We start from the raw sequence: 12868 nt of genomic DNA, 5'->3' as shown, positions 1-12868 counted from the left end.
TGTAATGTAAGTTATGTGATGTTTCAGCAGTTTTCAAAATCAGTTTAAAACGACTTGATAAGGAGAAAGAATTCACACACATTGTGGCTTCCAACCCCTTTGAAGAATAAGGCTGAAGATGTGAGAGACAACGTTCTTCAGAACAAGTTGCTTTGGCTTCAAGAGTACCTCACTCATCAGAGCAGAGTGCTTACACAGCCTAGTGGAACTTACCTGTACAGACTTTAACACACTCTGCCTGTTATCAACAGGCCTCAGGTCTTTTGGTATGTAGAGTCGGACACTGCTGATAGCTGAGACCAGGTGCACCAGAACAGGAACAACCTATCAAAGAGAGTGCAGTAACTTTGTAAATCAGTAAAAAAACATACCTCCTGTTACTGGTCCATAGAAAAAAACGTTTTCAAGGGAAAAGGAAAACAGTGCTCAAGGACACAATGGTGGGTGAAGCAGTATCAGAAAGCAGGAAAATGCAGCTAATGGCCTGAAGTATTCATAAAGAAGAAAAGTGATTGTCCAAATGGGAAAAATCTGAATGCAGTTACATCTGGAGGACTACAACTGAAAACAAAACAACAGCTTTTCTAATACCTTGTGTCTCACCTGCTGGAATACCTCTTCTGATCCAAACCAGACAAAGTATTGTCATATACTTAACTAAGAATGCTACTAGCAGAGAACATCAAGCCAGAAAAATACATCTTCCTAAGTATGAAAACCATCATGACACCGTGAAGAATCAATACTGTATTAAACTCTAAGGTTTAAATGAAGTTTCTGAGAAAAAACCTGCAGACAAATTAAACTTCCTCTGATCTGAAAATCAAAACTGTTTGTCTTGATATAGGGTTTCAAAATCAAAAATTTAAACAATGCAAATATTTTCACTAAAAAAATTTCAATTTAATTTTAGAATAAAAGAGTTTTGCAAAGCCATCCAGAGGTGGTGCAGTCACCATCCCCGGAAGTGTTCCAGAAACAAGTGGATTTGGTACTTTGGGTATGATTTAGGTGACACGCTGGTGTTCAAGGGCTGGACTCAATGATCTGGAAAATCTTCTCCAGCCTTAATAATTTTAAGAAATAAAAAAGGAATTCTGTTCCCAGAGACTAAAAAAAAAAAAACCATTTTCAAAATGCTAAAAAAAACCATTTGTCAAAAAGTGCTACTAAAAACGTATTACTTTATTAAGAAGGCAGAGTTAGGTGTACAGATTCTTTCTCTTTCTTAAATGCATCAGTCCCTCTTTTATCATAGTTTGCAAATGGCTTGGAAGTTAAGATTTGGGAAAGTTTATAAGGAACTACTGAGAATAAACACGTATAACAAACCTGCATCTCTCCTCTCTCATCAGGTCTGGCTGGCTTTGCAGACTCAGTAGCAGAATTTTTCAAACTGTCTTTGCTGCAGTGCAGGAGCACTTCAACTACGTACAGTGGGTCCAATTCACCGGAATTTGGCTGTTGAGGGTACAGAAAAAGAGCAGGGCTGTAGCAGTTATTTTAAAATACAAGCAGGAATTAATGAAAAATGCATGATTTATCCAGTATTATAAAGGTATGAAACTAGCTATGTCTCTTGCAGAGTATCAGCTCAATGTTGCAGTACATTCTGAAAACTCACACTCTGGTGAACTGATTGGAAGATTCCTCCCACAAAAAAAAACAGTTGAAAAAATTACCCTCCCTATCCTCCCCTGCCAGAATAGCCTGAAATCTGCTTGAAGCTTTAGGTGCAACTACATTTCTTCTATATGTAGCTCATTCAAAGTAAGCCAATATGTTTTTAAACTGTAATGCATATTTGCATCATGATAGCAGTACTGAACTTTGCATTAAAAAAAAAAAAAAAAAAAAAACAAAACCAAAAACCACCAAAATTTAGGGGATCTCTTTCATTTGCAGGTTTGCAGGTTCAAGTTTTCACACACAACAAAGACCACAGAAAAATCTTTTATGCATAACGGCCTGTATCTGTGGCAAGTGGAAAGCTGCAGCTGAAGTCTTGCAGGCTGCATCTTTACACATCCTACACTGCACCTATAACAGCTGACATTGATTTAAAGAACAAAAACATGTAGATGTGGTGATTAAAGACTACTGTTCACAAGGTCATAACCTTCTTTACATACTGCTTTAAATAAGGCTGGCAATAGTTTTTTGACTGGATCAATACGCACTATGGTTGCTGAAATACACTCCTACTACAAACTAGTATTTTTAGAATTTTGAACAGAACTAAGTTATAGGCCTAACATAAAAGGCAGACATCATCTTTTAAAATACCATGTGTAAGCTTTCTGCTTCCAAGTACAAGAGAAAAAGAAAACATTCTTTTCAAAATCTCATCTTAATTCAGTTCATTTTTACTGGGCAAAATTTTTCATTGCAAATCTACAATATGCTATTTTATTTCCCTGCATGCCAACTAGCATTTTTAAGATTCTCAGAAATGCTATGAGAAACTGCCTTCATAAACGAAAAACAGGGTGAACCTGTTGTACAAGCTAAATTATTGCTTAAAGAAATGCCAATTACTGAGGAAGAAACTGTTCCTCTGAATTGTATCCTACACTTGCAGAAAGCACTCACAGCAATGTAGGAGATCCAAACCACAGCCACTCTCTGAATTAGAATTTTAAAATACCCACATGTACCAGATCAGTATCCAGAGAATTTTAAAATACCCACATGTACCAGATCAGTATCCAGCCAAAGCCAGGGAAGCCATAATGCTGACTTGAATGAAATAGAGACTAAACTCTTAGATGCACAAGTGAAAATGTCTAGAAAATGATGAGAGGAAAAATATTTCTACTTGTGATTGTATTGTAAACTTATTAATAAAGCAGGAGTAGAAAAATCATTAACATCTGGTGCTAATATTACTCTCTTGAAGTTTACATACTCCAACAGCTTTTAAACAATGCTGACTAGACGTGACTCAATCTACAACTGCTTTTTGAATGTGTACTTTTCCTACAACAGTATAGGTACTAAAACTTTTAAGAGCAAAAGAGATGTTTCTATATGCAAGAATAAAACGAGACTAGAACCCTTAAAACACTTGATAGCCACAGACTTCTCTGTCATATCAAGTTCAAATAATTCTTTAGTTCATGCTGCATCAATTCACATGTTTCAAGGACAAAATTAAGCCCTCTTTGGCAGAGCACTGCAGGATTAGTTGAATTAGGATTTTAGGTTTGCCCTGAAGCATCTCTTACTTCAAGTGCCTGGAAACAAAATAAAATAAGAAAGATGATCATGCCCAGGAACCAAGAAGGACAGCACAAGTAACAAATGCAGGGTCCCAGATTAGTAACATCAAACTTACTGAAAATTCAATGACCATGACACAGCACTAAAGGAGATGTTTATGTAGTAAACATTATAAATACACAAGGATTATAATAATCTAAACATGGAAGATGGAACTGCAGCATCTCAAATTTCAATATCAGTAATTTCTAAGAGACAAAAATTTCATGTCTAGAATCAGGGATCAGATAATACTGACTATCAACAGCACAACAGTATCACTAGCTGACTGCTGGCACAATCCAGTGGAAATAAAATTTCTCACTCAAAAATATTTGGGCTTTTTATGAATTCCAAAGGACACAGTTATCTTGTTGCCTACTCTAATGTAGAATGTATAGCAAGCACCCCTGCCTTGAAATAAATTCTATTCTGAACAACAGTACACAGGAAAGTGCTGTTTGCATTGACAATTTCATGAACACTGATTTGTGAAATTATGATGGAAAAGCATTTACACATAATTAATAACAAACATACCTGACATGACTTATGCATTTGCTTTCACAGTGCAAGGAGTAAGGAACAGCATGTGGAATACAGATACACTATAACCCTAAATTATTTATTATTAATTAGATTTCTCATTAGAAACCATTTAATTAGAAACTATGATACAGCAAAGAAAAGTTTGCAACTAAACTAGTAATATAGACTGAATTCAACATAATTTCTAAAAGCAAATGCAAAGAACTGTTCAGCTTAGAAGTGGATGAAGGTTTAAAGGTACAGCATAAGTAATATTTTTCCAGTACTAAGTAAGTATACTTGAATATTTTAAATAGTAATCGGGAATGACATCTGTGTCTGAGGACAAAAATGCATTGAATAGACACTAATATGGGTAAACAACTTCTTCAAGTAATCTGTTTTGCCTCTGCTCACAGAAACTAGTCTTTTTGTACTGACTTTAAGAGTTGCATTTCTTTAAGTTTGTTCCTGAAGTTCCAGCACCTATTGCCATTCTTTCCACACACCCAGAAGGAAAAATTCAACCCAGCTGCTAGAATGACCTAATGAAAAAAGTGCTGCTGGAGCCACATCCTTCTCTTGCGAAACAGACCATAATTTCAAAGCTAATATTCGAACCCAAAGGTTTATACAACAGTGAGGTAGGCCAGATAGGGAAGGCAAATATATATGTGAGTAAAATATGACACAAATAGAAGAACTGCCTCCAAATGACACAGAAGTTGACAATTTTACAGAGAAAGCTGGGGCTAGGGGGCAATCTGGTTTATTACTTGTGTGTCTCTATGAGAAAAGCAATCTACAAGCAAAGATTTAAGCAACAGCAGTAATGGCCCAAATCTGTCTTTCAAAAGAAAGAAGTATGACTCTCAAAAGGAAGATGGAAAACAAAATCTCTTCTAGTAAGTTTTGTATGAACACATTTTGCTCCTTTCCTCTTTAATGGATATATATTAGAAAAGCACCAAAAGGTGCCACAATGAACAGGCACCACCAGAACTTAAAAAAGACAACTTTGCATTTAGACCTAGCAAATAAAGCCAATGCTCTCCTGATAAAATTATAGTAAAATGCTATCACAGAAAAATACGGTTTTAACTTAGGTTTTCATTTACAGAGCTAAGTAGCTGGTCAAAACATTTCTAAAAGGGAGGCAAACACATCGTCTCAGGGTTATGCAGAGACCAACTATGAAAATGCATTTCTGAAAGTCTGGCTTCTATTGCATCACTGCCCTTTGTCTTTTCTTCTAAATGTTCTCAGATCCATTTCTATTGTTTTGCTCTCTTTGTGTTTGAATTTTCCAACGTTATGGCAACGTCTCAGAGGACAAGCAATTCCATGTCTCACAGGCTAATTCAGAACTCAAGGCACAATTTGCCAGTTAAAGATAACCTTCTTCACAGAGTTAAACATCAGTCTCCCACTGTTCTCAGCCTTCACTTAGGGCTTCTATTGATTTTCTGACAACACAATATCAAACAACACAGTATCCTTCTCATGAACAGCTTAAACTAGCAATGGCAATGTCTCAGAAACAATTTAGTTTGAAACATTTTCAGTGCTATGTAAAAGCAAGCATTTCCTCCACAAATATGTTAAAAGTTAAAAATGGAACACAAGACTTTGAGTTTTCTCCATCTTCTATAGTTTTATTTCGTTATACCTTCACTTCAGGAAGTTCAGAGTTTTTTGTAAATTTCGCGTAAAAGGAATTTTTTTTTTTTTGCCTTTTAGAACTACAAAAGAATAGGAGTTTTGTCTTATTTTCAGAAAAAAGTCAGGTATATATTTTGGTAATGTAGAAAATGTGTATTTTACCTTAACATTTGATTTCTTAGAGAAATTAACAACCACACCCCATCCATAGTCATCGCCTTCATTCTTCACCTGGAAATATTACAGGATATTATAACATATATAATAACATCCTAGCAAACACAACTTTTTGTGTTTTTCATATTTACAACAGCAGTCACGGACTACTATTCATCGTGAAAAATAGTATTTCTTTAACGCATTATTGAATGCTTAGCAGAGAAACACAAGTCAAAACTGCTGCTTAATGTGACACATGTAATTTTTCAAGATGGTAAAGTGGCAAACATGAATGACCCTTGCAAATTTCACAAACAGGTAGAAATGAAAAACTAAACAAAAGAAAAACTGAACTACCTTTACCAGTCTTCCTGGCTGTAGAAAGGGCAAGCAGTACTTTGGTTTGTGAATATACTCTTCAATATCTTTAGCCAGTTTTGCAAGTTGCTGGCGGATTCTGTAGTATATCACCACATTTTCTTCATTGGGAATTACAATTTTGTTGTACTGTGCTTCCAAATTATTGACTCCTATAATGAAAAGTAAAATCTCATGGAAATTCACACAGATTGAGGAATCAGTGTTTCATTTTCAGATCTCCATGACTAATACTCTGTGACCACTTTTAGTACTGATTTTTTACTTACAATAGCCCATTCTCTGGAAAGCTAAAAATCTGTAAGTTTGTCCATTGAATTATATTTATAGAGAATTACACAGCAGTATTATTTTCTTAAAATAAACAAGCTTAAGAAACTGGAAAAGGTTCAACACCCAACTATCCAGGAATAACTGATTTAGGTTTGCACAGAAGTCACATTAAAATTTGCAATGATTCTGTAGAAAGTTACTCAATGCCTACCACCGCTTTTTATCATCTCCTCCTACAAAAATAAGAGTGCTCAAAGACATCTTCTAGAAAGATAAGTTTTAACAAGAGGGGAGCTGTTAGAATATGTTCTTCCTAACTTGTTTTAGACTCTGAGTGAGCAGTTAAAAATCAGTACTTTCTTCCTCCAATATTTTTTATATCTTATTTAAGCAAATCAGTTTTTATTCTAAACAGTATGATTAATTCTCTCATTCTGGTATTATCACCAGCAAACAAAAACAAAGAACAGATTATAAAAAAACCTCTTTTTCCTCTCTACAAACTCATCCTCTTGCATGCTGTTTTTGACCGGTTTTAAGTGACCTGGAAATCCCACTTCATTGGGATCTGAGAAACAACTCAGGAAAGTGCTCCATATTTTTACCTGCCAGTTTTTAAAAGAAATAAGCCATCTATTCATACTCACGGCATACTTTCGTCTTTAGTCTAAGTAACCAATTCTCTCCTTTGTGTTTTTAATTGCAGCTGAAGTGATTACAAAATTCTAATGCCCAGTATGGTGCCTAAACTGAAACTGTCCAAGAACTATGAAAAATGTTCTTCAGCTCCATTTTTCTATTAAACAACAATGCTGGCATCAGAGTAAAGATCTAGGCATGCCAACTGGAACAGGGAAATAAAGACTATACTTAACTACTACTACACCTGCAAATTTACAGAAAGGTAATTGAAACTCTCCCTCTGCATGACTACCAAAGCTACATGCACATACACACTTTCTCTCTTAACATTCAATTAACAAACAAACAGATGAACTGCTCAATAACTCATGTTCTTATGCTTCTCCTGGATTAAGTTTTGAAAGACGCCTCATTCACAAACACTGGCTGAAATCTCCAGACACTGACTTTGGCTCAGGAAAACTCACTATTCAACGATGATGGCTCAAAATGCAGTTACTTGGTGGAGTGCAAGTAATGTTCCAGATCTTCTCTGAATTTTCCTTTGTGTTATAACTAAATATTTCGTACCTGTGGGCTACACGTACCTATACCACTGAATGCAGTGCACTTAAGTTCTTTTTACAGCTTGTACTGAGATATTAAAAGGTGGAATACTTCTCTTCCCTAAGATTTTTCTTCCCTGCATCTCAAATGAGGCACGGGAATTTTTAACCTGTTTTTCCTTCTTCCCACTCTACAGTTCAGCAATGTGACAACCTTTCTTGTCTGAATCACAGAGAAAAGCTCTCTTCATAAATTGACAGCACGTATCAGTATAGGTCCTAAGAACAAGAGGAAATTACTGAAACTGTAACACAGCAACACATGGTGCATGGCAATTGTGGGCAGGGAAGACAAAAACTGCACAGGTAAAAACTCCTATGAGCATAATAAAGTCTAACTACTGAATCTCACTATATATTATACCTACTCACTTGAGAACATGCAGCAATACTTACTTTCCACTATTTCTGGAATAGTTCTGTAATGTTGGAACTGATAAAATGATTTTTCTAACATGTATTCAGGGTTAATTTCCTCTACTCGAAGTAAGTTCAGTACCATGTTGTATGTCAGGTGGAACGCACTGTTTAAGGGATCAGCTGAACCCTAAAAAAAATAGAAGAACATTTGCCATTTTAAAAAAATATTAATTGCAGCATTTATAACACATTGGATAAATCAAGATGCAGTATTTCGTATGAGGAGCTGCTTTGATGAATTGCACAACTTGTCTTGAATTTAATTACATATTACATAAAATCCTAAACAATTTTATTATGCTGAACATGTAGAAGTATTTGTATTGTATAGATACCTATCACAGCTACGATATTGAATATGATATTTGAATGAAAAGTCCAGGTAAAAAATTTAGATGTTTCCAGTAGTTTACACTTTGGATTCCATTATTTTAACCTTAAAGTAATAGTTATTTAACTATTTAAAGTAACCCATTTTTTAAACACTGAAAAGAAAACTTATTTGCAAGTCTTAAGACATACTGATTACATTGGTATCTAGGGAATTTTGTTCAAAAACAAGCAATCTGCAAAACCTTTAACTTGAATTATGTCTCGTCATAAAATTAACGTAATTTGCAGGTAGCTTGAGAGACATTGTGAACTCTCCTCTGGATGTGGTCCCGGGCACCCTGCTCTAGACTACCCTGATAGAGCCATGGTTTTGGAAAACATGATCTCCACAGATCCCTTACAACCCCCACCATTCTGGGAAGTTAATTTTTTTTTGTTTTTACAATGTAGAATGTACAGCTATTTTGACTAAATTTGACTACCTTAAAAATTTGACTAACCTAAGAAAAAAAGACACTGAGAAAGCAATGCAGGGAACCATTACCTTCTTTACCCATACCTATTTTTTAAGAATGTCTACTACTGTCTTCTGTCGAAAAGGGTTATTGCACTAAGTAAATGGATCTGGTGCGATTCATCATTGGCTGTTACTATGTTCTTCTACCCACATGGACAACCTTGTTATCATAAATAAACAATTAATATAGACTAAAATAACCAGTTATTCAAAGAACAAATGAAACACTTAAACAGTGTCCAAAGGAGATCTAGAAGAGCTCAACACACAAACTCTCCAAGCAAGGGCAAGCCTGAGAAACTGTCTCTCATTTAAATGTCAGCACAGAAGGCCAACCTGATACACCAAATCACTGAAACCAGATGAGAGAGACCCAACACTGCTGAATGCCCAACTGCAGTGCATAACCCTTCATCCAAGCAGCACTAGTATCAAAAGAACAGCTATTTAACTGTCCTTCAGAAAGGATACAGGGGAAATTCAGGAGTTATGAAGTAGAAAATTACAATTTGTGTGCCACTAAAGGAGTGGAAAACAGAAGCAACAGACAGCTGGACAGAATACAGCAGAACAGCAACAAAAAGCCCATTATAAAACCAAGATAGACCTCACAAATATTTCAGAGCTCTTTGAAGGTGCTGACAAATACATGGGTTATCATACCTCCTTGATTCCTGAAATACTTATGATAACATACTTCCCTCCAACAATGTAACTTATTTAAATGCTTAAGAGATTTTTAAAAATGAAACTCTTGTGAATTACTAAACTGAAAACAATTGCAAATTTGGTGTTTTGCAAAACAAAATTTCCCAGAGACTCAAAGAGGGCTGGACTTACCAGAAACATTAAAAAAGGTAAAGATATAAAAATAGCAAGGTTTACTAAAAATTGTACCGGATGTCTGAAGTCAAACAACACATGACAAGGAATAAAATGGTAAGTGAAATCTAATCTGAAAGTATAATAAAAGACAATGGGCAAAAGTTTGCAATAGTCTTGTACTTCTCATTCTTTTAAAATAATGCATATATGAAATGTAAGATATTTACTAAACAAGAATTGTCATTTCAACAAGGCCTATGAGTAAATCTAGTCATGATTAAACATTTTAAGTAACTAAAATGTAACCAAAAAATTAGGAAGTTCCAAGATATGTTTTTCATACAACAATATGATAGTTGAAGTTTCACATATTCTATCAGATATTTCAGAAGTTCAGAAATGCTGACACTAGAAAACATGCAATGCTTCACCTTTTTTAAGCTCAAAAATTCCTTTGCCTAAACCTAATTATATCTTCTTGCAACTAATTTGTTTGCTTTTCTCTATTAGCAGGCATATTTCCTTGTCATACCTAATTTAAAAAATCACTGGCTATTTTAAAAATTACCTGATTATTTGTTTATATATGCAAATGCTGAAATTCAAATGCAGTGGTTTTCCAGATCAAGCTAAGTGTACTAGACTTTAAATGACAATATTACAATACATTTTTTTTAAAATTTTAAAGGCACTGTTAGGAATCCAGATCCCACATCCATTGATGCACTGACATTAGACTTAGTAAGAGGCAGTTTGAATCTAAAACTCCTTCACAAGTGCAAGATTTAAGAATACTGTAACCCCATTTGCTTTAAGTGAGGCAGAGCTTTATGAGATTACCTTACAAATGCTAGAATCCTATTCACTGTCTGATTATTTTGTCTCAGAAAAGAACACAGCTGTTACAGAAAAGCCTTTAGTACATGTTTATACTACGAAAGTACCAGCATGAATACATGCCAAACAAGTTTTGAATAAATCATGTTCTAATGTTTTGCTTCCCATGGCTACTCATGCAGTCATTCTAGATTACATCTCTGAGTGGATCATAAATACCCATCTAGGTTTTCACCTCAAGTGATGAATCTCAGAGCAGTAATACCTGTAAATTAGACCCATGAAATGCGTATTTAAAATAGCATTGTCAGTTCTGAAATCACCACAGATGGGTTTCTACTAACAGAAATGTATCACTAATTACATCAACAGTTAAGCTGTGGTGCTCAAGTTTCTACAGATGCCTCCAATTTTACACATGAAATAAAAATGATAGAACTTCTGTTGCTGATGCTAAACAACACGTAGCATAGCTTTTTTTTTTAGATCTGATAGAAGGATTATGTATGTACGAACCTCCTGTCCATTCTTCTAAATATATTATTTATTCTAGGAAAGAGAAATTACCACTCCCTAAAAAGCTTGCCTCTCTATAGCAAAAAATGCAATTTAAAGAATCGAATTTACTAAAGAATGGCACAGCAATTAGGCCAGTGTCAGCTAACAGTGGTCAGATTCTTTCCTACTGCAACGTCCACTGCTCTAGCCATGCACCAGCAAAAAAAGCTGGAATACACTCAGCAGCTGGGTACAGAGATCTGGCAAAAAGCTGCTGCTTGACTGCTCTGATCACAATATATAACAAATCCTCTTTCCATTCCTGACATCTTGGAGGGAAAACCCTCATTGTGTGCTTGCAAGATTATGAACTATTTCAAAGAATAGAATTGTGTCACACTTCCACTTAAACGTGATCATTAAGTGAGAAAACAAGGAACTTCATACATTAGTAATATATACACAGAACATGCCAAGACAGACCAAACAATTCCTGCAGATTCACTTTAAAGACCTTTTCCTAAAATCAGCAGAGTTCAACTATGAAAGAGTCATTTAAAAACAAAAAAAACCCCCAGCTATTAGAGAGATTATATAAGCAGACTTACTTGAAAGGCAATGCTTGAGGCAGTTGCTGACATGGCAATTTTTATTTTAAATGCATGATCAGCATTTTACAATTTGAAAATATGATTGTTCTATTAAGACAGCAGTTAAAATACAAATCCTGTTTTTGGCAAAAATGGTGAATTTTTCCTATTTCATCTTATAAACACATTTTTCTGCAAGCTGCAGAAACACCTGTCTTCTCAGTGTTCTCTAAGCAATATATTTGAAATCAAGAGTTTTGAGAAGCTTATTTTGTCTGAAAACTGAAACTGGTACTTCTTCAAATTAAATATGACCACACTAGCTTTACTGTATTATAGCACAGCCTTCAGCACAGCAAGCAAGTTCAGCACAGCAAGCAAGTTCTGCAGCATGCATTAGCCTTTACCTACCACCCCAGGCTATCAGTAGACTCACAACTAGTGGAGTGAAATCACCTGTATGCCCTTGCTTCATTTACTTAGCAGCAGCAGCAACATCCAAATTTTGCAGCTGCATTAGAAAACCTTATTCCAAAATACAATTGTTCTTTTATACTAAGTACACTCAAGGCATGAGTGGCCAATCAGCCTTTTATGGCAAATACCAAAGATGGCCATTTTTACTGAAGAGACAATTAGCGCTCACCTAAAGTCACCTGTCAGATACATATGGTGGAGAGAAGCAAGTAACACAAGGGGAGGGAAAATAGGATATATTACTGACAGGAAAATGGAAAACATAGGATTTTCCTTCCTAACTTACTTTCAAAGAGTCTTCACAACATAAAGTGTTCAACTATGCTGGATTTTGCTTATTGCCAAGATACAGTAAGACATAAATGAGTTTTAACTTACATTTTCTCCATGATGATTTGCTCCTTTGCTCAACCCTTTCACCACTGGCTCCCAGATTGATTACTTACTTAAACTGTGAAGCACATCCTCTACCAGAGGCCCTCTGTCAAAATACATCAACCTTCTCTTCAACAAGCTAGGCTACACCATCATCTGCCTCAGTATGTCTCAGTCTATGAGGAAGCACACCTTTGTCTCTGTATAAAAAGCTTCATAGCAGAGAAAGGAAGAACCACCAACCACTCAATACAGAAAATCAAGCAAAGGCCTCACTTTATATGAGCTGCAAAAAGAGTTAATGAGAAAGACTACCTTGAACAGGCATCAAACTTTCAAACATGCACTGCATCCATGACTTACTGCTGTTGAAGAATTACCATTCCAGTTCTCCAGCCTCCTTTCTGCAAGTAATCCTGCCTCTCATTCCTTCAGAGAGAACAGTCTCCCTCACCTCAAAAATTCAGCAAGACTGAAGCAAGACTTTT

At 35.4% G+C, this 12868-nt stretch overlaps 1 protein-coding gene across 2 annotated transcripts in view; it reads right to left on the bottom strand.

Moving 5' to 3' along the window:
* Nucleotides 1–12868, bottom strand: part of MTREX (Mtr4 exosome RNA helicase) — a 44225-nt gene that overhangs the window by 10021 nt on the left and 21336 nt on the right. For both annotated transcript variants that reach the window (XM_066181155.1, XM_066181154.1), the window contains exons 16-20: nucleotides 7905–8055; nucleotides 5968–6140; nucleotides 5614–5682; nucleotides 1333–1461; nucleotides 214–324 (exon numbers count right to left, since the gene is read on the bottom strand). In XM_066181155.1, coding sequence (XP_066037252.1) covers nucleotides 214–324; nucleotides 1333–1461; nucleotides 5614–5682; nucleotides 5968–6140; nucleotides 7905–8055 — 633 coding nt within the window. The remainder of the gene's footprint in view (nucleotides 1–213; nucleotides 325–1332; nucleotides 1462–5613; nucleotides 5683–5967; nucleotides 6141–7904; nucleotides 8056–12868) is intronic.

The sequence above is a fragment of the Chamaea fasciata genome, unplaced genomic scaffold (assembly GCF_029207755.1).
Source record: "Chamaea fasciata isolate MVZ Bird 193981 ecotype frontalis unplaced genomic scaffold, bChaFas1.0.hap1 SCAF_4, whole genome shotgun sequence".
NCBI classification, from domain to species: Eukaryota; Metazoa; Chordata; class Aves; order Passeriformes; family Sylviidae; genus Chamaea; species Chamaea fasciata.
The sequence above is the reverse complement of the archived record's forward strand: the minus strand, read 5'-3'. Positions and strand labels throughout refer to the sequence as shown.